Source organism: Suillus subaureus, assembly GCF_016647635.1.
Source record: "Suillus subaureus strain MN1 chromosome Unknown BJ212scaffold_62, whole genome shotgun sequence".
NCBI lineage: Eukaryota > Fungi > Basidiomycota > Agaricomycetes > Boletales > Suillaceae > Suillus > Suillus subaureus.
The window spans coordinates 88274-111501 of NW_024538618.1; the positions used below are offsets into that span (position 1 = coordinate 88274).

General features: G+C 44.8%; 8 protein-coding genes across 8 annotated transcripts; 7 read left to right on the plus strand and 1 right to left on the minus strand.

The window, feature by feature from the left end:
* Positions 1-470: 470 nt before the first annotated feature.
* On the plus strand, positions 471-1840 carry BJ212DRAFT_1394913 (3-hydroxyacyl-CoA dehydrogenase). The gene is made up of 8 exons (XM_041337159.1): positions 471-955; positions 1011-1042; positions 1101-1185; positions 1235-1302; positions 1354-1374; positions 1436-1515; positions 1542-1544; positions 1631-1840. The coding sequence occupies exons 1-8, from the start codon at positions 490-492 to the stop codon at positions 1782-1784; spliced, it is 909 nt and encodes a 302-aa protein (XP_041186773.1). The 5' UTR covers positions 471-489; the 3' UTR covers positions 1785-1840.
* An 85-nt stretch (positions 1841-1925) lies between these two features.
* Positions 1926-2666, plus strand: BJ212DRAFT_1284764 (putative cyclase; the record flags this gene model as incomplete). Its single annotated transcript, XM_041331844.1, has 1 exon — positions 1926-2666. The coding sequence occupies one exon, from the start codon at positions 1926-1928 to the stop codon at positions 2664-2666; it is 741 nt and encodes a 246-aa protein (XP_041186774.1).
* A 181-nt stretch (positions 2667-2847) lies between these two features.
* Positions 2848-3982, plus strand: BJ212DRAFT_945891 (putative cyclase). The gene is made up of 2 exons (XM_041344417.1): positions 2848-3720; positions 3769-3982. Exons 1-2 carry the CDS (start codon positions 2967-2969, stop codon positions 3774-3776), a joined length of 762 nt encoding a protein of 253 aa, XP_041186775.1. The 5' UTR covers positions 2848-2966; the 3' UTR covers positions 3777-3982.
* Position 3983: 1 nt separating this feature from the next.
* BJ212DRAFT_945892 (uncharacterized protein) lies at positions 3984-5076 on the plus strand. The gene is made up of 3 exons (XM_041344418.1): positions 3984-4604; positions 4659-4882; positions 4935-5076. The coding sequence occupies exons 1-3, from the start codon at positions 4061-4063 to the stop codon at positions 4989-4991; spliced, it is 825 nt and encodes a 274-aa protein (XP_041186776.1). The 5' UTR covers positions 3984-4060; the 3' UTR covers positions 4992-5076.
* A 1257-nt stretch (positions 5077-6333) lies between these two features.
* On the plus strand, positions 6334-6661 carry BJ212DRAFT_1486856 (ATPase, V0 complex, subunit E1/e2; the record flags this gene model as incomplete). The annotated part of the gene is made up of 3 exons (XM_041341177.1): positions 6334-6428; positions 6482-6570; positions 6624-6661. The coding sequence occupies 3 exons, from the start codon at positions 6334-6336 to the stop codon at positions 6659-6661; spliced, it is 222 nt and encodes a 73-aa protein (XP_041186777.1).
* A 5200-nt stretch (positions 6662-11861) lies between these two features.
* Positions 11862-12966, minus strand: BJ212DRAFT_1304431 (uncharacterized protein; the record flags this gene model as incomplete). Its single annotated transcript, XM_041333604.1, has 6 exons — positions 11862-12105; positions 12159-12328; positions 12389-12468; positions 12676-12697; positions 12742-12849; positions 12898-12966. 6 exons carry the CDS (start codon positions 12964-12966, stop codon positions 11862-11864), a joined length of 693 nt encoding a protein of 230 aa, XP_041186778.1.
* An 812-nt stretch (positions 12967-13778) lies between these two features.
* Positions 13779-18040, plus strand: BJ212DRAFT_1304432 (uncharacterized protein; the record flags this gene model as incomplete). Its single annotated transcript, XM_041333605.1, has 16 exons — positions 13779-13943; positions 14000-14358; positions 14402-14690; positions 15477-15566; positions 15622-15705; positions 15781-15900; positions 15952-15993; positions 16053-16133; positions 16186-16236; positions 16278-16409; positions 16640-16696; positions 16749-17152; positions 17198-17280; positions 17323-17417; positions 17536-17621; positions 17683-18040. The coding sequence occupies 16 exons, from the start codon at positions 13779-13781 to the stop codon at positions 18038-18040; spliced, it is 2496 nt and encodes an 831-aa protein (XP_041186779.1).
* Positions 18041-19877: 1837 nt separating this feature from the next.
* Positions 19878-20868, plus strand: BJ212DRAFT_1304433 (uncharacterized protein; the record flags this gene model as incomplete). The annotated part of the gene is made up of 3 exons (XM_041333606.1): positions 19878-20292; positions 20432-20471; positions 20538-20868. 3 exons carry the CDS (start codon positions 19878-19880, stop codon positions 20866-20868), a joined length of 786 nt encoding a protein of 261 aa, XP_041186780.1.
* Positions 20869-23228: the final 2360 nt, after the last annotated feature.

Below are 23228 nucleotides of genomic sequence, written 5' to 3' on the forward strand. Positions count from 1 at the left end.
CCTTCTCGCTTAAGTCACTTGACGGGTTACGACCTGCACCTTGAAGCATCTGATTGGTTGGAGATGCAGCTTATGGTGCGGATATCTACAAAGTTCAATATCGTGTCTTTTGGCATCTTATCTTTACTTAGATAGTGAAGTGATACGATGCTAATGAGACATTGAAATCTCATGCAAGAACTTAACCGTGACATACCGACACCTGTGGTTCCCACGTAACCACCCTATAGCTAATTAAACGTGGCGGGTAGGCTTGATGCGGCGGGTCTAATACGATTGGTTTTTGGTTGTACGCACCCAAATGAATAATTATTCTATAAAGGATGGCCTTCAATGGGGCTAGTGGCCCAGTGGTGTAGGCCTTGATTAGTTAGTTATATTTGATTCATTTGCGTATTAGCAATCGTTTTGTTCGCACGGTCGCGTGCTCTGTGATTGATTAATCTAGACTATTGTCACAATTAGCGCAGGTTCAATATTGCAACCACGATGTCCATTGCACACGGAATAAAACGACTAGGTGTCCTCGGTGCAGGCCAAATGGGCACCGGCATCGCCTTCGTATCCGCCCTCCACGCCAAAGTCCCAGTCCTCCTCCACGACAAATCTGCACACCAAATCTCCAAAGGCCTCTCCCTCATAGACAAGCTCCTAGCCAAAGATGTGTCTAAAGGCCGGCTCCAACCGTCCGATGCAGATGAAGCGCGTGCACGCATCCAAACCGTAGACGCCCTCGAAGCCATGCGCGATGTAGATATGGTCGTAGAAGCCGTAACTGAGAACCTAGACCTCAAACGCGCTATATTCCGTGATTTTGCGGCGAAGATCCGTCCGGATGCGATTTTGGCTACAAACACGTCTTCGATTAGTATTACGAAGATTGCGCGGGCCGTTATTCCCGAGGGGGCATCTGCGGCGGGGGAGGAGGGGAAGGCTGCGTCTGGGAGGGTGGTTGGTGAGTGTTTAGGATGGTGTATGGGTAATGATCGATTGACGGCAGGTGTTCTAAGGTCTGCATTTTTTCAACCCTGTACCTGTCATGGTGATGCAGCTGTTTACTGTGTTTTGAATGACGTGTTGATGCCATGTATGAATGTCAGAAACTCGTGGAGCTCATATCTGCGGTGCAAACGTCACAAGACACGCTAGATCGCTCACGCGCATTCGCTGAAGCGTGCGGGAAAGGTATTTGTCTTTATGGGATGTATTGTTCCGTTGTTCACGCTCCGATAAGAGGTCGCTACGTCGCAGGACGTGCCTGGGTTCGTGTCTAACGCGTTGCTTATGCCGTTTATCAATGAGGTGAATACCTTTGTCTGTTGTCTGTACGTCGTGTGTTTAATTTCACCCCAGGCGATCATGTGCTTAGAGAAGGTGATGATCCGACACTAACGGATGATTATCGGTTTTACTGACGCTTGTGTCGTGTGTCCAGGGCGTTGCGACTCGTGATGACATCGACAAGACGTTCAGGTTGGGCATGGCACATCCTATGGGGCCGTTACAACTTGGTGAGTTGCTGTAGCGAGATGTGTTGTATCTTTCTGATGGTCACGCACGATTTTCTATAGCTGATTTGTAAGTGCAATTATCATCTTTTTACTGTCTGCGTCGCTCATCGGGAGATTAGTATCGGTCTTGATACTTGCCTCTCTATTCAACAGACGCTCTACAAGGGTACCTCGGATTCCAAGTATCGCCCTTCGGTGTTGCTTGAGCGTATGGTGGATGCTCAGTATCTTGGAAAGAAAAGCGGTCGAGGATTTTATGAGTACAATAACTGATAATTATCTCCTACTTGTATCCATCTACGTGCAAAGAACACTATTTTTTCCGGAATAACCCCTATGCCAGGTCATGTGAGATACTTACCAAAGTCTAATCTATTCCCGTGCATACCAACAACATCGTCTTGAACCTCACAGATGCCTCCCAAATCCCTTATCGATCTCTCGCATCCCCTCACGCCCCAATCGAGCATCTACCCCGGAGATCCACCCTTCGCGACACACAGCGTGTGTAACATCCCCACCGACGGATACACCGTACACGCTGTCTCGCTCGGAACGCACACGGGGACACACGTTGATGCCCCATTTCACTTCTTCGCCCATGGCCAGAAGCTGCATGAGCTCTCTCTCGAGCGATTCGTCGGCCGCGCTTTAGTCGTCGATGTGAGGCACCTAGCGCAGGTGAGGGGGTGCATTCAGTGGAGGGATGTGCGAGAGAGCCTCGATCGGAGTCGTGGGACACTTGCTTCCCTTGGGCCGCGGTCGGAAGGGAAGATCGATATAGTGCTGTTCTGGACGGGGTGGGATGGATGGTGGAGCGAGCGGAAGTACTTCGACCATCCGTATTTTGGGAGAGATGTCGCCGAGGAGCTTGTTGAGATGGGCGTACGGCTCGTGGGTGTTGATACGCTAAGCCCGGATGAGACTGTTCTAGTGCAGGATGGAGGGAAGGAGAAGGAGGATGCGTTTGTGATGCATGAGGTGCTTTTGGGTCGTGGATGTTTGATTTGCGAGAATTTGACGAATTTGGGGAAGCTTGTGGGTGGGGATTCTGAAGAAGGAGAGGAGGTATATGTGAGCCTTGTGCCTCTGAGTTTACACGGTGCAGATGGGGCTCCTGTACGGGCGTACGGGTGGACTGAGAAAATTGGGTAGACGACAATCTTGTCGTGAATACAAATATATTGATCTCGTGACGAACCGTGCACGCGTGCATCTTCACTTACCTTATCTAATGTTCTAATCTAAACGTTTCGCCATGAAGATATGAAACTCGTACGGAACTCAGGTGTCAGCAGGTCACCCTTAGTCCTTAGAAGCTGTGCCGCTCCTCTGGGCCGCTGAATGTCAAGGGAACAGATACACCTCTTGGTAGAAGGTCGCACCGGGCCAGGCGGGCCTGTCCTGTCATTCACGATTCCTAACGTACATAGTTACCGTCATATGTAAAGAAACATGTGTTCAAGTCAACTTCAAGTCGTAAATAAGTCATATCAAAATAATAGGATTTCATACATAATTGAGACACCTGGCTCCCACAGTTCGTATGCAACCGCGATGATGATCGACCTCACCCACACGCTGACGACGTCGACAGAAGCCCCGATGTCGATATGGCCGGGGCACCCAACACTGGAAATGACAAAAGTTGCCACTATCCCGGAGCAGAATGCGAACGTGACGCTTATTTCACTAGGGTCTCATACGGGAACCCACATTGATGCGCCCAACCATTTCATTGCGGACGGATTGACAGTGGACAAGTACGACTTGACTAAACTCGTGGGTCGCGCACTGGTCGTCGATGTGAGGGGGAAGAAGGCACGTGAGATGATCACCTGGGAGGACATGCAAAAATGGGAGGGAGAGATGCACGAGGGAGTGATTGTGCTCATATGCACTGGGTGGTCGCAATACTGGGGCAAAGAGAATTACGAAGAACACCCGTTCATGGATTTGGATGCGGCGAAGAAGCTTATGGAGACGGGAGTGAGAGTAATTGGATGCGATACGCTGAGCCCTGACAACATATGCTCGCCTGAGTGCAAAGTGCACAAAGTGATACTAGGAGCGGGAGGAATGATTGCAGAGAATTTACGTGGGATAGAAGAAGTGCTGGCATTGAAGAACCCGATTGTGAGCCTGCTGCCACTCAAGTTGGATAGTTGTGATGGTTCGCCAATACGAGCGATAGCTTGGTCTGCAGGAGGTGAGTTAGTTTGACTATTTTATAAAAATCTAATTAACCGAGTTCAAGATATCTGACACGTAGCCTGACCCCAAAGTAGATGTGGGGTTTCGGAAGCAATATATCCATTAATGATTTTAACAAGTTGGATAAAAAAGCCGATAATCATTCCTCTTAGCGTCGATTAACTAGCTAAGGCTCCCAAGGCCAAGTACTTCTTCAGACTGCGCTCATCTTTTCTGCTGCGCGCTTTGCCGGATGAGCCTCGTTCGTTCTTTTGTTCGTGCGATTTCTTCATTTCCATTCTTTTCTGCTAACTTTCATCAAGGTTGATTGAAGCTTCCTTTGTAGCTTCAATTTTATGCAGACGTTCATCAACCAGGAGCGAAACACAGGAGTTTGGGAGGTTTTACCTTCTACCTTGTGGGAGATCAGGTATGGATCTGTCAGCTGGTCCTTCGACACACAATACTGTCGTGTCCCCATAAAACCTGTCTCCCATCCAAAGCCGCCCCATTACCATGGCTCCCTACTCAGGACATCCCGTCCGAGACGCCGTTATACAGTTCTTTGCAAAGCTAAACCATTCGGAGCTTCTCAAGATCCGACAACCCTACCCCATAACTCTGCGAATGAATGGCCACTCTCCGAGCCACTGAATAACAAATTCATTGGTGTTCAAATTGCAGAAGACGTTTTGAGATCGTATGAACTGAATTCCGGATTCACTCACTCGATCATGCCTGATATCACCTTGGACGAGTTGTATACTAATTGGACGAAGTTGTCGGTTGACGTCGACGAAGAGGAGGTCGAGTTTGCGAGGTCTCAGTGGGCTGCTCTTGTTCAGGATCTAGTTGGGGATATCCAACTATCCCGGGCTATATCCGCCTCCGACCTTGACGGTGCGTTTGAGATTTACGCTTTGCTTGCAAATCATTTATAATCCTTCTCCTCAGGTGGCCGTCCCCAGTCTCCGCTCTCTTCGCTGGAATACGATTCAGAGCCATCTACCGATTCTGATATGCTCCCTTCCACACCTACACAAAGGAGTGCATTTTCCGATGTTGAGGTACATCAACCCTCCCCAGTGTTAGATGTTCGTGGTCTTTCTCCACCCAAGGCTCTCAATGGGTCCGCAAGAGCTTTCACCCCCAAATCAGGCTCGCAGTCCAAGTTTTTGGTATCCTCCTCGCCAGACTCCAGCTCATGCTCGAGCTCATCTCCCGCCCCAGTCAACTTTGTATTTCCAGCTATCAACGGTAACTACCAGTACCTTCCTCCAGGCCTGAAAAAGGACGACCAAGGGTTCTACACCTCAATCACCCCACCTGGCTCACCATCTCGCGCCCGTCTTGATTCCTCTCGACCTTCCTCGCGACTGTCATCGACGCGTCTCCCGCAGTTCTTGTCCGATGCTCAGTCGCGCAAGACCTCCAAGACTAGAGTCATTGTAGACCAGATGAGATCCACTCCCGTTGCTAGCAAGAAAGGCAGGCCTCGCAATCACTCCAAATCCCCACCCGACAACTCGCCAAGACCTTCCACATCACACAGTAACACGGGAGACCAAAAGGGTCCCGACTCCGTGCAAGGCAGAGGCAGAGACCGCAACGACTCTGATCCAGACTCACCCTTCGGCCCTGAAAACCACATCACGCCAGGGAGAGGCGGGTGGGTGGAACTCCCATCGCCTCCTGTTGGTGTTAAAGCAGGGATTCCCAGTAGCGCTGCACGTCCGTCGTTCCTTACATCATCTTCATTTTCAGACGCGCCCTTCCTCATACAGCCCCCCACGCCTCCTGGGCCCTTCTATCACCTCCCACGCGCGTCGGGTTATCCATACTCGTACGTCCCAGCCAGCGCTCCACCGCCACCACTGACCTCATGGGTCCTTATCACTGCTCCCGCTTATCCAAGCAACATGCACCCACGACCCGTCGTGTGGTGATGGTGCTTATGTAGAAACACCTTTTTTGTCATTCGTCATTCATCATAATTGCTGTATGTAGCACCACTCCCTCTCTTATTGTTTGTCTTGGAGGTGATGACGGACCTTTGGGACTGTCTGCTGTAACTGATTGTTCTGTTCTTGTCACATTGTGCTTTATGTATGCGTCCTGTGTGTTCCGTTCGTTGTCTTGGTTTATGCTTACATGTTGTATGCGAGCGGTATACCGTATTATGCAAAGATACTAACATTACATAATAAGAATGGGATCTTTGGGGGTTGAGCTGATCGTTGATTTCGGGAGACAAAGGACTATCTAGCATGGGGAGACTTATGCAAGTTAGCGCTCTGTGAAACTTCCAAGTGGTATATAGTCAGGATTCAGTACTCAGGCTCATTGTCCCTCCCACTGCAAGACATGTGGACCACGGATGATCCCCTGCTAGACCCTTTGAGTTCATAGTTTCTTTGACGGTAGTTTGCTGGAAAGTAAATACTGTGAGATGTCAAGCCTCTTACTTCGCACTGGCAGCCTGCGGGAGCAAACATGCTGGACACGGTGGTTCAAGTTGACTACCGTAGGAAACCAGGGGAGTCCTTAAGTGGATATGTGTCACGTAAGATATTACCTGCTGCGCTCAGCTGCAATGCCTTCAGGCTGCTACTTCTGCTAGTAACTTTTCATGGCGTCCGTCATCCCGGTGATTTTCATACTCGCCATAGTCCTAGGACTAATGGCTTGTGGCTACCTCTTCGTTCCAAAGGGCCCACATCAAACGTATGCCTTCTTCACCTTTTCGAAATCCGAACTACTAATACCCTCGAATGCAGGACAATTCGTACGGCCATCATGCTCACGCTTGCATCATGTTATCTTATGTGGATGATCACATATATGGCCCAGCTACATCCTCTCATCAGTAAGTCCTGATATTTGTTGTTGCAGTTTCACTGGCTAACGCATGAACTTCAGCACCATATCGTTCAACAAAGGGCGGCGAGAGTTTATGATAGTCACGCGCCGTCTGAGTAGGAAATAGACGTACACCGCTGTTGCTATTACAGATTCTGCATTAATGAAAGAACACCTCGGAGTCCGCTGTTCCAGATCAGTGAGTGCCCCGTCGCGTGTACCTTGCATTCGAAGATACGTCACAGGCGCTTCGCCAGACTCTGGTATCCCCAACCACCTTCCTCGTATGATGCAACTTATACATCTGTATCAACGGATTCCATCCGGTGCAAACGCGCTGTATTTTGATTCTTATAATCCAAGCAAAAATACCGCCGTCAGAACTTTGACTGTTCATTCGACTGATAAACCATATCCTACGCGAGAAAAAGATCGATGACATGCCGCGCGGTATGGTGGATTCGAAGGTTACGGGAGCGGTGGCAGAGAATAATGTGATGGACGGTGTTGGTGTGCGTTGAGACAGAAAAAGATGTGAGTGAAGACAAGGCTTGAGTAGTACTGATCGAGTCGTAGTCTGCAGTGAAGGGCGGGAGCCGGAGCTTCGAGTCGGCGGTGTATTGCAGGGGAAGGTCTTAGCGCAGGCGGTTCCTCGTCGTCTGTAACACTTCTTGACATGACCAAGTACTAACGATAATTGGCACTTGTACGCGGTTGGTACGCGGTGGCCAGTGTCAAATGTTTTCATCGTCGGCGCTTTCTTCCCACTTCGTCTTCAACATTCCCACGAATTTTATTCCGCACTTCTTCCAGTCTTTCGAGAATCGACCTGCCCCCTCGACGTACATATTTGGTGCGTCGGGCCCACCCCTGCAAGCGTCACCCTATCACCCCTATTTACTGGACTTTTGTAGGCATGGTGCATCCGCAGGACTGCCATAGTACTAGGTGCGCACCTGATAGCGCGCCGCCCTAGGGTGGGCCACCCTCTCCGACCCATAATACTAAGATCGGGACAGCTGAGAATACTTATGTAAGTCCAAGAGCTTCAGCCGCTCCAGATCACGTCTAGCTTACCATATGCAAGTGGTTCGAATTCAATCCTATTGCAATGTCAATACTCCTGCCATTCCACAAATTAATACTTGGATTGAGTTATATGTGAAAATCAGCCTCAGCAAGTGTATTGCACACCAGTGCCACTGATTCAGAAAAGCAGTGGTGAAGTATAAATGGATGATGGTCTTGAGGCCCTCTTCTTCTACAGTACATTGGTTCTTCACCTTCCTTCATTCTGTCCATGCATTATGTACAACAGGGTGAAGTGGCAATATCACCATCTGACCTGCTGCCACCCTATGATGAAGAAGATTGAGCCAGAGACAGTGAGACTGAATGTCTTTGAATTGTCATTGTCTGTTATCAAGATGGTAAAGTTGAAGCACAGTGGGAGAGTAAACAGGTTTGTTGTTGAATTTTTTGTATCATTGCTGCTTATGCACATAACTCCAGGACAAATCTCAGGACTTGCCTATGCTAGCAGTCTACAAGTGCATAGACTTGGACTTGATTTCTGTGCTGGAATAGACAGCTCCTTTGTCATTGGGCACACCCATTCTTGACCTCCTTCAAGCAAACCACCCTGTCTTATTGATGGATCCAATACATGATGATACTGTCTATGTCTACCATGCTTTTGGTGTCCATGTCCTTAATTTTGGAGACCTGCTGCAATGCCTCACCAGTGGACTCCATGCAGATGATGATGATGGTGTTGTATTGAACCAAGCATTGCAAAAGTGGGCAGGCACGCATGTTGTGCCCTTGCTGAATACCTATTCAGTGGACCAAAGGCATGTGGATGAATAAGCTTCTACAATCTTAATAATTCACCAGTCAATAGATGCTTGAATCTGATTATTGCTATATCTGTACCAGATGACGTCTATCTCTCACACAGTATCCTAATTCTTACCTCCATCTTCCATTTCACATCCTTTCCCCTCAACCTTCACACTGATCTTTCTCTCTCTTGAATGGCCCCTCATCTTCCTGACAAAAATAAAACTTCTGGGACAGTGGATTTTCTTGCGCCCATTGAAGGACCATTGGCACACATCTCACTTCTAGGCACAGAGCCCTTTGTGCCACCTCCAGCACTTTCATGTCCCTCTGGCCTGCCTAATAATCCTTGTATTGTGACTCCAAACACCAAAACAGAATTTGTGCTCGCCCCTGAAACATTGCAATATCTGGGTTCCACAATTGAAGGCTTGACGTTGCAGATCCATAAAATTATTCTCACATACAAAGCCACAGAAGTATGAGCTGAACTGCAGGCAAAGGAATTTGAGCATCAACAACAGAAGTGTAGTGTGATGCTTGATCTCATTGAACAACTGGGTGGCTTGTGGAATAGATCAGTGGCAAGAGGATTGATTGATCATTGATCAGGGTGTGTGTCAGTGCTACACAGCATGATGCAGTGGACACCATTGATATGGAACTGACAGCAATACAGTGTGACTGTATATCAAATTTATATCATGACATCAGTACTATTCTTAGCTAGTAGTTGTGACTCTAATATTATGATATTGCACACTCAGGCCCACCATGGCTTAATTGAACTTTCAAACCATGCTTCCCATGATGCAGCATCTCTGAGTGATGCATTGAGGATATACATCTTGGTAAATATCCTCACTCATTCAATCAGGACCCACAACTCAGCTGATGCAATCCTCTGATCAAGAACCATCAACATTCTATCAAAGCATTCTCCAGTGTGACAAGATATTTGTGTCAGCTACATGTGTCCCATCCTGGTGCAGACATCCAGTATGAATCTGGATTCAGGGTATTAGCCAGCATCATCACTGCACATCAGAGGGACAAGGAGTGTTAATATCAGGGCATGTCGTGCAATCACCCTGGTGGGCCAATACTGTGAGTTAGCATTTAAAAAATCATTGAATATGATGTTGTCCATACATGATCAATTCATATATGCATGGATGATATGTGATACAGGAAGATATTCATCAATAAAGTAGACTTCACATACTATAACACAATGTTGATGTCATGAATGGGCATATACAACTTTGCAGATGCTGAATGGCATCGAGCAAGCTCACTTTATGCGCACAATAGCTCAGGTACATGCTGAGTCAAGCATTGGGACATGTCAAGCTGTGCAGAAGTTTGTGATTGGTGAAAGAAGCTTGAAGTCATGACAACACATGACAACATAGGGAACAGATTAAGAAGACCATAGAATAATGATGTGACAGAAGTCATGTACAACTTTAAGAAAGAATATACACTCACAAAGGTGCAAGACACATAGGCTCATACAAAACACCTCATTGGATGAGTAGCACAATGTCCCAACAAGGAGTGATGAAAAGACAAACAGATAAGAAGAGGACAGAGGAGTGATGCAAAAGATCCAATGTGTGATTGTACAACAGTTATACACCCACAAAGGCGGCAACATGTGAAATCACCAAGAACATCATTGTCAGAGCAACTGCTTGATACCCCAACAAGGAGCTATGACAATACAACCTGGTTGGAATATGGTGAGAGAGTCAGGGAAAAGATCCAACACAAGACTGTAAAGCACAGACTAACACCCATGAAGGCATGGAACACATGCAACCACTGAGAACATCACTGTCAGAGCAACTGCTCAAAACCCCAACAAGGAGCTATGACAAGACAGACAGGTTAGGAAGACAATGAGAGAGTCAAAGGAGAGATCCAATGTGTGACTGTCACAACAGATGCTGTGCCTGTGAAGGCTGCCTAACACATGAAATAACCAAGAAAGTCTTGTCCAAGCAACTGCTCAACACCCTAACAAGGAGTTACAACAAGACAGACCAGTGGGAAGATAGTGAGAGAATTGTAGGAGGGAACCAACATGTGAAATAACCATGAAAGTCTTGTCTGAGCAACTGCTCAAAACTCCAACAAGGAGCTACAACAAGACAAACAGGTTGGAAGATGATGGGAGAGTGAGAGAAGGAGGAAATGGAGAATGAAAATCAAACTTCAACCATTTCAACCATCACATGACATTCCCACACTGTGCATAGTAACTTTGCCATAAATGGATGTCTCATCAAACTATCATGTCTACATTTTCATGAGTCTACAATTACACTTCTGTGACTGTTCTGACCATCAGTTGGAACTTCGGCTGTGGATAAGATAAATACCAAGGTTTCTATAAAGGCTTACCAGCAAAATATTAAAGTGTTTATAATAGTATTCCTGTAGGTACAATATGAATTCATTGAACCTCATCAACTTCAGTGATGCTGAGCACTGAGCTGTGCACCTGAACAATGTAATGTAATAGATCTTATCAAAGGTGTCTATGAACATCCATAGGAAAGGGTATGGTAGTGAAAATGTTACGAAAGGTGATGTGATCCACATACATACAACTGATGTCTATTGCATTTGAAATCTCACAAAATCTATTACAGGTGTTCAGCAAGGAGTTGCTTCAATATCAAATGTTTCTTGACAGATGTTCAAGATAAAGTCACTGAAAACACTCACAAACCAACTGTGGGTGGTTGTTATCTTGCAAGATAAGTTACATCCCAGCATTATTTGATTTCTGCAAAGCATGCTTGACAACATGTGAAGCTATAATAGACTTAGTGAGATGTGAGATGATGCTGAGGTAGGTATGACAACCTGACATGTACTATGCATAGTGTGTTATGTCAGAATCAGTGCCTGTGATGTGACACCATAGTTCAGTATGGTATGTGCCAACTAGGTCTAAAAGTTGAACCATAAAGAACAAAGAAAAGACGTGAACATACACCACTACCAGAAATGTCAATGGTTAGAACATATGCAGCATACAAATGACATAAACCTGCAGTAAACTAGAAATAGCAAGGGTTGAAAATGACACATAGGAGGTTGAGTAAAGTCATATCGTTTCTCCCAGTTGAATGTACATACTCAATGTGTGATCCCAATCTCAATTTGCTGAGACATGCTAAGGGGCCATTGGTACCAAACATGCAAAAGGTTTTCACCATCGCATTGATGTACTCATGACAGGGATTGAATCTTTTGGTGCTTGCACCTGCACCTCAAGCATGTGGTCTTCATCAGTGTCTGGAGCCATTTTTGCCCAAAGTACTGCTTTCCATCAGTGTGAAAGACCATGTTGTGAGCCCTGGCAAGACACACAGGGTTTGGACATTGATAGATATCAAGACCCCATGGCCTTGTGTCCTTGAAGTTTGAGTAGGCTAAGACTCAGGTTTTGATGATATGCTCCCTAGTATTGGGTTTGCCCTTCACAGCCCAATATTCTGTGTACAACAGCATGACAAGAGTATTGTTCAGGGCATGTTTGTCTTGGCCAAATAATGCTTGCAACACAGCCCAAATACCCATGTCATACATGAACACATTTTCAATGAAGCAATTGAGTGTGGAGATGATAAGAGCATTGATGGTCATTACTCCTGCAAAGCAGAAAACAAAATCAAAGATATTCCTGATGTGTACAATGTCAGCTACAATGTCAACAAGATTGAAGCAGTCACTGACATTTCTACCAAACATTTCAGGTGTTTGATGCTCTTGCTGACTCTCCCAGTTGAACCACAGGAGGAAATGACAATCCCACAAATGAATGGTCCCACAGTCAAGGTGGTATTGATTTTCCCAATGTGTTGTGAGGTGACCCAGAGATTATTGCCCAGATAGTTATGTAGCAACTAGGCAGAAATGATTAATGACAATACGCACTTCATGTGGTGCCATGCTGAATAACATACTTCATGCACCAGAATTGAATTTGAATTAGCAGCATTTACAGATACCACAAGGTTCCCTGTGGCGGTGTCAGAATGTGTGTCTATAAAAATTAGTAAGTTGCCATGATACTTCATGCTTTCAAGCCATTCGAAATCGGGTGTCATAGCACTTGGACAGTTGTTGCCAGCTTTCAATTTATGTGATGTGATACACAACTATTCCTGTCTTACTGAATATCCCCGAAGCTTCTACTAGTATCATTCATCATCAGTATATTGATTGTTTCCTGGAAAGGAATGTGACACACCAGGAGTGGCTTTCCACATGCTCTATAACATTGTGGACAGAGAAACCTGCTGGCATCAACATTGACCACCAGGGTAAGCTCATCTGGGGTCATATCAATGCAAGCTAATATTCCACAATCTGGATTGGTGCACTTCCAAATGTATGTCCCAATGTCCTGGCAGCATATGCAGTGCTGCGATCAAAGTCAGCATGTACTAATAGTCAGCAGTACAGTACATACCAAGATAGGATCCTGTATATTATTCAACTGCTGAATCAGTGGAACCAGAGACTCAATGTCCATCTTCATTTCTGCATCTTCATCTCTGTCACTCAGAATTGGAGTCAACTGTTAATAAGGTGAATTGAGGGACTTGGCATCTGCCTTTTTTTGCTGAAGCTTCCCTTGAATTGCTGCATCTTGTTGCACTCTCTTGGAGGCTCCAGACTTTGGTTCAGGCACTTGTGGAAGAGATTGTGAATGAGATTTGGCAGCATGTTCAGTATGCGTGAAACTTCCACATATAGTCCTTCTTTGTCCATATCTTAAACTTACTGTACAATCTGCAGAAAATGCTGGTGAACCTTAATGTTAACTAAACCTACAGCTACCATCAGATTAATAGACAAGAATCCATTGTTGTTCATTCACCCACTTTTGTTTACTTGTGAAGCTGGACAAACAAAAGGGTCCCACCTGTTACAATATTTCATAGGGCCAAACATCCCAGAATTGCATTGGACTGTGTGACTTCCATGATAAGGTACCAAGTGAACAAAAGAGGTGAATAAACAAAAATGGATTGTGGTCTATTGGTCTGAGGGTAGCTGTAAACTTGTTTGTCGTCCACAAATTTGAACAATGTGAAGTGAGGTCAGCCAGCAGCAAGAATATCAATGACATAATACAAGTGTCAGTTGAATGATATAACCATGTGACTAGTCCCAAATTTGAACAATTGCACCATGTTGAATAATTGCGATTTGACAAGTGTTGAGGACTCACAGGTGTGATGATTGATAAAGTCAATTCACCATACCTCTGGCACATTTCTTCTATCATTAAGCCTGCTTTGACAATTTCAGCACATGATTTTGCAGGCTATTTTTTTGACTCACAACATGTCATCCACCATGAATCCCAACAAATACACTACTGAAAACCCCATTGTTCTCAACATCAAGTTGCATGGTCTGTTGGTGACACAACAGGTTATGACCAAAGCCATTGAGTTACACATCAATCACAGCAGAACTAAACTAACACTTATCATTGATGCAAAACCAGTGTGTAATTATTGTCTGCCATCTCTCTGAGTGTTGAATGAGATATCACATCATAGTGCAACATTCCACCTCAATACCACAATGCTATGTGGCGCCTTCTTCACCATCGCAACATCTATCAAAGGACCGCCAGTAGGCTAATGGAGTATCTGGACCTGCATGTCACCAAGGACACCTACACATCTATCATGTATTATTACTGCAATATGCTGTTAGCATTTGTGGAAGAAGTGAGCGATAATTGGCAATGGAGCAACAAGTTGTGGTGCTCAGTACACCTAGACTATCATTTCACTATGGCAATACATGATAGTGCTTTTATTGAGCCCATGCAAGCAAATGCACTACGAAACATGGATCATACTTGGGATGATTTTAAATGCAAGAAAATCTACAAACCTGTCCTGGACCATATGTTAATATGACCTATCCCAATCACTGATTGTATGCTAATATAGTCAGGAAGTCACTGTTGACTCATACCACACAGAATTCTGCAATGAGAAGAACATGTGTGGCGTTCCAAACATCAAGCACAAGCATTCAGTAGATGACATGATTACATCCATAATCCAACAAGTGATTCAAAGTACACCAAAGCTAGCAGGGGCAGCTCAGGCAATGAAGGAGGATCACACTCATTCTGAAACCAATGCAGTTAAGGCCACAGTGGGGAAAATAGATTCTGTGATGTCTGACAGCAGATCCTCAGACAATGAAGACAATGATATGCACAAGGCAACCAATGTGACGATCATGTTCAGGCTGGCTTGCTAGGACCCCATTCTGCAATCCCCACCCAGTCCACACATCTCCTACCCATCTCCAATGTTTTCCCGCCATCTCTGCATCTCCGATGCATTGGACCTGCTTGGAGATCCTGTGCACTCGCCCTACCATGTCCAGTCCAGTCCTGCTTAACCCCACTGGTGCATAGCCAGTTACTTCCCATTACTGATTGAGTAGACAGCATTATTACATGGATTCCCACTGGCCGCAGTACCTCATGGCCTTTTACCTACATATTATTGGACCTGCATTTTTACTACTACTTTCACCTATGGACTCTGGACTTTCACATAGCTAGTTATATAGGGTTGGGCAACCAGAATTACAAACACCACTTAGTAGGAGGGAGAAATCCCTGATACTGGTCACCCCATACCTGTCCTTAGAGTTACCCTTGCCAATATACCTGTTTACCTGCTCTCTTCGACCCGACATGAGTGTCACTCATTTATCTGATGTTCCCTAGCATCTCCAAGCTAGTCCTGATGCATTCCCTCCCTTTCCCTTTCTCTCCTGCCATCTCCACATCTCCACACCTGTGGACCTGATTTCCCGTGCACCAGACTTCATCCCATACCTTTGGACTTGATCTCTGACCTTCGGACTTTTGACCCTTTGTGTAGTACTGATTATTGAACTTGACTAGACAGCAGATCCCTCAGGTTGAACATTCTTGCTTGCAGGTGTAGCAGCTAGGCAGGACTAGTAGACATATATTGGCTAGGTGTTCTAACAACTATCTAGCTAAGTTGTGTTATCCACACCGATTTGGTTGATCTGAAAGAGGATGGATTGAGTTTGCAGAGAAATCAGAAAGGCAGTCATCTCAGACAGGTTTGTTTGTCAATATGCAGGAATGTTACTGATTGTGCGATGGAATATTATCTAGGCTGCCCACATGGCTTCTAGCAGGGATGACAATGTGATTGATATGTCATTTATATCACTCAAGACACAAGAAGTCCACAACAAAGTGAGAATGGCTTGCAAAAGAAATGTACATGTCATCTGACATACACTTCATTCACTGATATTGTGAATCATGCAGGTCCCATGCAAGGCATTGCCCATGGAGGAGGATAAAGTCAATCAGGCTGCAGATGTGTTCGAGTCAAATGAGGATGCATGTAAAGGCCAGAGAAATCAGAAAGGTGTCCATCAAAACAAGGTTAGTGTCATGTGCATTGTCTACATGTCTTCAACATCAGTTTGTCTTCAGCATACTATTGGAAGTGCAATGTCAGATCGACAATCCAGCAAGGTATGTCTCAATCTACATACATGAACCTCATACCAATTTGGATGGGTCCAATACATCAGGGTCATTCCAACTGTCCATCAAAAAACACCACCACCAAGGCCAAACAAAAGGTGATTACTATTCTGGACTCTGATGATGAGGTTAGTGTATTGATTCAGGAGTAACAATTGATAGGATTCACCCTTTCACCAGGGTACAACAGGAATCAGTGAAATCATCATTGTGGCTGACTTGGAGGAGGAGGTAAGCATGCTTATATATCACAAGGAACATGCATGGTCAAGAATGTCTCTCAGGATCTCAATGCAAATGTCAAAATACAGACATCACAAATGGCTATGCATCCACAGTCTGGTGCTATCAGGGCTGACACAAAGGGCAAAGGGAAGATGATCTTACTGTCTGATGATTCTGATGTTTGTTTGTCAATCCATATGTTGATTCACTCTTAACTCATTGCATTAACAAGGTTGAATCTGGTGATGCTGCCTGCCCTTCTCCTCTACAGAGTGCTTGAAATATGACAGAAGTATCAGAACCAATGGTCACATGAACCTTGCTGCCTGCAGGAAGGTCTCAAGTCAGTTTTATATTCACCTACATCTTGCTAGTACATTGACCAATGAACTCTTATGATTTTCTGCAGCGGATGTGTAGTGTGATGGATGGACAGTCTCATATAGATCTACCACCAGTCACTGCTGTCAGCTGTTCCTAGATGTTCATCAGCAAATGTGTCATCTGACATTATGCAGGAGGATCTTCAACACTTCAAGGACACTGACTTTCCATCGATGTTTGAAGACTGGGAGGAATGGAATCACATTGTGCTTCAGAAAGGGAACTCACAAGTGTTCCTCAAACTTGGGACATGGATCTTGCTTCAATTCAGACAGCTGATGGAGACTCCCATTCATGGGTATGTTGAGGGACTTCTGATTCTGGACCATCCTGCGGCTTTTGACATCAATAATGAGGTGGACTACTGGGAGGCACTCAGGATGACACATCTTTATTCTGCGCTGACCCATGTGGACACACATCCAGAGTACCTCTCCCATCTGTTCCACAAACTTGGGAAGGCATCATGTGAGGGTCAGTTGGAAAGTAGCAACCCTGGCTTGAGGCCACTTCCTGAACTGCCAACTCCTGTTCTTAGGTGTGTATTTCCATGCCTAAATTGCACAACTAATTCTCCTTATAGTATGATGGTTAACAAGCAGCTGCCATGGTTGAAGGTTCTGCCATTCGAAGATTTCCTTGACTCTGATGATCCAGATGCTAAAGGTGAATCTGATGATTGGGATGGAGACACATCCATATCATTAGTGCTTGAGGACATGGTGATTTCTGGAATGCAAGATTTATTGGATGAATTGAAGGATCAGGGCATACCAAAACACAAGAGGACCACCTCCACAGTGGTATCACCCCCCAAGGAGACATCACTCAGTTGTAATTACCCTTTTGTGATGATTGTTCCTTACAAATCATATTGTCTCAATAGGCTGACAGTGGTTGAGGATATCTGAAGTGATGTAGGGCCAATCATGCTCAGTCATTCCATCATCCCTCCTCGCCTGTCATCCAACCACCTATGGCAGGATCGCATACCAAGGCAGTCAACAGTGGGTCTGCACAGGTTGTGGGTGTTCCTATTGAGGTACATTTCACATCAAAACCATGCAGGTCATTCACAATGGCTGATAATGATTGTGATGAGACACTATCAGGATCTGTGATGACATCCGATGCACATGTCATACTTCCCAGTCCTGTGGATGATGATGGGGCTGTCCATGACATCAGTGCATGGACCAAGAGCAATGATAACTCTCACATGCACATGTCATCTCAGTCAGAGGCTACCAATGTGTCAGAGAATGTTGAAGATGACAGTCAGGACATTGTTCATGCTGTTGACATGGTTGATGTGGAGACTGGAGATGGAATGCGCAAGTTCAGTGCCATATCTGAACCACCCACCAGTCACACATCAAATCTTGATGAAGATGTGAGGGTCCTTGCTCCTTCAACACCAGAATAACTTAATGGATTCTGTAGGAGTGGTTCATGAACATGTCAGGCAGATCACTGGCTCAATAGTTTCTTTCCTCCAGTTGACTCTCCATGCGTTGAATTCATACATTTGTACTCAATCCCTTACTTTCTTTGTTGATCAATCCATATCAGTGTATAGCATTATGAATGGAAAAATAGAGCTTAATGGAATCCTTCATGACTGTGCATGTGTCATTTCCTCAGGACAGATTTGAGTGAATATGAAATGCCTCAGAATGTATCATAGCTCCACTGAACGATGCATTGTCACTCACCCACTGTGAATGCAACTATATAGCACAAATATTCACAATGGTCAAAATACACCAACTTTGTTACACTCAACAATGTTGTTCTGAAACCCCATGCATTCTTCTGCAACATCATCATATATTCTCTGAATTGCCACAGAGAGTCCACATGAGATCGGATTGATTTCTACCCTGGAGAAACATGAAAGAGCAAGAAATAGTATGTGTTTCACAGAGCATCCAGACATTCATGCTTTAAGCCACACAGTGCTTTCCCCATGTGATCACAAACAGAGATTGAGCAACTGTGTGCTTTATAAAACCGTATAGCAGATCTAATACAGCTTTTATGCTCTTCCCTGAATGTTCAAGTACAGTGATGTCCATCAATGTGCATCTGTTAAGGTCATACTCAAGGGATAACTGGATCTGAAGGGCTTCGGCCTCAGCTCATGCACTGTGCCCCTTACCCAAGTATTGCCCCTTATTTCAGGAAGGCAAGACTAACGTGTCCAGAAGGTCGGACGAGTAGCATAGTGGATCTGGATGACTTCCAGATGAGGGATAAGTATTGTAGGGCTAATCCAGATGAGTCCAGACTAGAAACTAACAGTAATGGACTGTCGGAGACAGAGGCGGATACAGATAGACTATAGGAATCAATCCTAAGTCTTGGAGGGTGACGAGAGTAGAGATACTCAAGTCTGGAGGACAGGAATGAGTAGAACTAAGATGATATTTGAACTGAGGTACTACAGAAAGTTACAGGAGGTTATATACTATAGGTATCTAATGGAATGATCAATCAGCAGAGTCTGAGGCTATGTATGAAGCATATGGATAGTCTATTGGTAAGTAGAAACAGATCACAAATCATGAAATGGAAATGAAACATAGGTAATGGGTCAGGGAGCAGGACAGATATACAGATAGCCGATATACTGGAGTTAGGGGATTTGCCGAAAAGAGACGAGCACTGGTTGTGGATTTGGATGAATTGTGGACCAGACCAGATGAGTGGACAGGATGGATGACAAGATGTTGGAGGGAGATAAGATGTGGATAGGATCAGAGATAAGATGTGGATTGGATCTGAGATGAGATAAGGATTGGATCTGAGATCTGGATATGTGGATATGACAGCATCACTACATTCAGAGTGCATGACATCTACTGAAATCATCAGATATGTAACTGAAATATCTATCACTCCTACTTGCTTCCACTAGTGTAGAGTGCTTTGTACAGTAGTGTGTCTACCATGAAGGTACATCAGTGGCTCAGCTTATGTCAGCATTGATGACTAAATCCAATACATCTCAATTCTGCCACCATTATTTGGCTTCACTCTGGATCATTGATTCTTAACCATCACTGTATCAAAACCTTCTTTACACTAAAAATAAATGACATTTGAATGTCACATTTGCTCTGTATCATCAATTATTGACAATAGCAATTGAAGAGGAGCCATACTACATGCAATCAGCACCATCTCAATGGACTCTACTGTGATGTTTCAGATCACGCCGCAATGTGCATTGATACTAAACTTTTGTTGCACAAGCAAGGATGGCAGCAGCGAGAACGAAAGATTTGACTGTGGGACTGTTAGGGAAGGAGGTTAATGAGAATAGTCCACAGGTAACATGGAATGATGGCCACACCACAATACTCCTGACAGTATATGATCATTACAACACCAACATCTGCGCTGCAGTCAACATCCTGATCATCAAATATCTTGCCCAATATCCAGCCTCAACACCAGATTCACAATTCACCATGCACATATCAAATCTTGACATCCCAATGTTCAAGTTGCATGACATGATTGGGAACTCACTGAGTCAGAATAAGTCTGTGGCACTTAGAGGTATTGGGCACCATGACCAAGATGTCAAGTTGACACTTGAATACCTGGAAGAACAATATGCAATCTCCCCAAATAGGGCTGTATGGATTCATGGTAGCATCAGTCCTCTTTGTACATGCATGGAAGTGACTGAAAGCATTCATAGATGTCATGGCACACTCTATCGATCATACACAAGTCACAAAAGCAGGAGTACTGAAGTCCTTCTTTCAAGTGATGAATGATCCAAATGAAATTCAATGTGTTTTAGACATACCACTTGCACAGGTGTTGTTGCCAGACTGTGTGAGGTGAGTCACATGCATCATCATACTCTCACATTAGACATCTAATTCTTAAAGAAATATCAATCACAGCATCACACATGGGTGGAATGAAAACACATATGACATCCCAATCACATCAAGTGTTCACCCAGAAAACTTCACAGTCAAGGGCTGGGGGCTTGTACACCATGCTGGATACATCACATATCTGCACCACAATGCTGAGGGGATCTTGATGTGGTTAATAATGGATGTAGGGGTGAAGTTCTGGGTCTTATTATGCCCAAAGGATCGACACCATGATCGCAAGCACCTTCAAGACTTTGCCATTAGGCTAGGCAACTTTACTGAAAATGAGTCTTGGATCAGAGTGCATTGTGATGCTGAAGTGATAACACTCCTCCCTGGAGACATGTTGTAGGTGGTGTTCAATAATGGGAGACATATTCTGAAACACTTTATTATAGAATCATGCTACCATGGCAAGTCCACACCATTTACACCCCAGTGGCATCCTTCACAATGGGTGGTCATTTCTACCACTATGCATGCATGCATCTCACTGAACTGTCCTGATATTGTGATGTAACTGTGGGCAACTGCTTAACTAACCAGAATCTATATCATGCCCTTGTGTCATATCCCATATGCCAGACATAGATCCCATCATATTCCCACGCTTTCCAGACCTATTTCCAGACCCCATATCTGACTCATTCCCAGATCCCCTTCTGCTGTGTGCTCCATATCTAAGCAGGATTAGCTCTGCTATGGAATTACCCCTGAGCTCCAGACCTCCAAATCCTCACTACTAGTCTGATCCATACACCCCTATCCTGTCCACCCTATGCACATTCTGTCCAGCAAGACATTCAGACTTTACCTCCTCTCGGATTCCAGACTACATCCACCACCTCACATATCTCAGTCCTGTTTCCGCCCTACCTTCCAGATCCCCAGATCTCCAGACCTCTGGATATTAACTGTTACTATCTCTGGACCTATTCCCACCCTCCATCCAAGATCCTGCACCTATCCCCATTTAGGCATCTCCACCTTTCCAGTTCTTGGTTATCTCTGTTTCCATCTTGCTGATTGATCCTTGTACTAGTTTCATCTCTGAGTTCATTTACTTATGTTCCATCTTACTTACCAATGTGTTTCCACATGCTTATACATAGCCTTACTCTGTTGCTTACTGATCCTCTTGGATATCCTCTAGTATATAACCCCTGTACAACTCCTGTAGAGTCCTCAGTCTGAATATCATCTTAGATCTGTCCTCACACCTTAGATCTGCCCAATCATCTTCTGGACTTCAGTCCATCTGAGTCTTGTCCTTTTCCATAAGGCCTAGGGAAGGATTCCCTAGGCCAGAATTCTGGACCTTCAGATTTGTCCCCTATGTCTCTGTCCCAAGTCTAGGGATTGCTTCCCTAGACTGGAGTCTTGCCTTTCCGGCACTTACCCTCTCTCTAGACTTTGGTCCACTTCCTGTCTCTCTGACTCTACCTAAGGGTAGTCTACCTCTGTTTGCTTCTACATCAGACAAAGTCTGATGTAGCCCCTATTTCTTCCTAACCCTCAGACCTCCTGTCCTCCATACTCCGGACCTCCTATCCTTCTATCCTGTTTCCTGTAGAAGTATTACCTTGCAGTGGGAACTCTCCTGAGCATTTCCTGCATTCCTCTGGAATTCTCCTGTGCTCCTCCAGACATTTCCCACACTCTTCCAGAAGTCCTCCTGCACTCTCCACCAGAGTAGCCAGCCTCTGGAAGTCCTTTGGACTTTGTCAAACCATCATTGGACTTCCTTTGAAATGAAGGGCACATACTTGGGTTAGAGGCACAGGGTATGAGCTGAGGCCAAGCCCCTCTGAGTCAGTCACTCTCTCCCTTGAGCATGGTTCTTAACACCTTGAGACACTGCAACACATGATGCTTGCCATACCACACTTGTCACCTCGAATCAGTAAGACCAGTATGTTATTATTTACATAAATTTATCACTAACAATTGATGATTAGAACTGTTCAAGAGATCATTGCTCGCCTTGTGTGTTATGATCACTCAAGGGAAGGCATATAGAGTGAAGAATGGCTCAATATCATCTGTGGTAGATATGGAAACAGCTGGGATCAGTGCTACAATAGCACATGCAATCTCTGGACATCTCAGAGTCACCAATCAGAAGTCCATCCCTGTCTTGCTATACAAAGGGGATCAGTTTGAAAGAGGAGAACTTATTACATGAATGGCACTTGTCCAAGTGTTGGTCCCATTTACTGCATTGTAGGATTTGATGTCATCGATACTCCTCATATTCCATTGTACAATACTGACAAGACATTCCACACCACACTGTCATCCTCCAATGTCATCAGAAATGATGTATACAAATGTTGGCTATGTGTAGCCTGAGGCAGGAACTTATTGTTCTATCATCAAAGATGCATTCAATGTATCAGTGTTCATGATTGTTGATATCTGGCTGATTCAGTGTAAAATACATTGCTGTGATGTAGTGTGTATGGTGAATCCATCCTAAGGCTTTCAAGGTGTGCTCATTGGTGTCTGTTACAACCATGTATGCCCCTATTCATTTTCTCTCTCTTACTGTGTATTACATCATGAGCCACATGATGCCACTGCTAGACTTATCTTTGACTCATACCTTGTATTACATCACAACCACCATTGCCATCGCTAGATGACCTATTCTTGCTATTGCTTATGTGTCCTTTATCTCTGACTCATATCTTTCTCACATCTGCCCTAAAG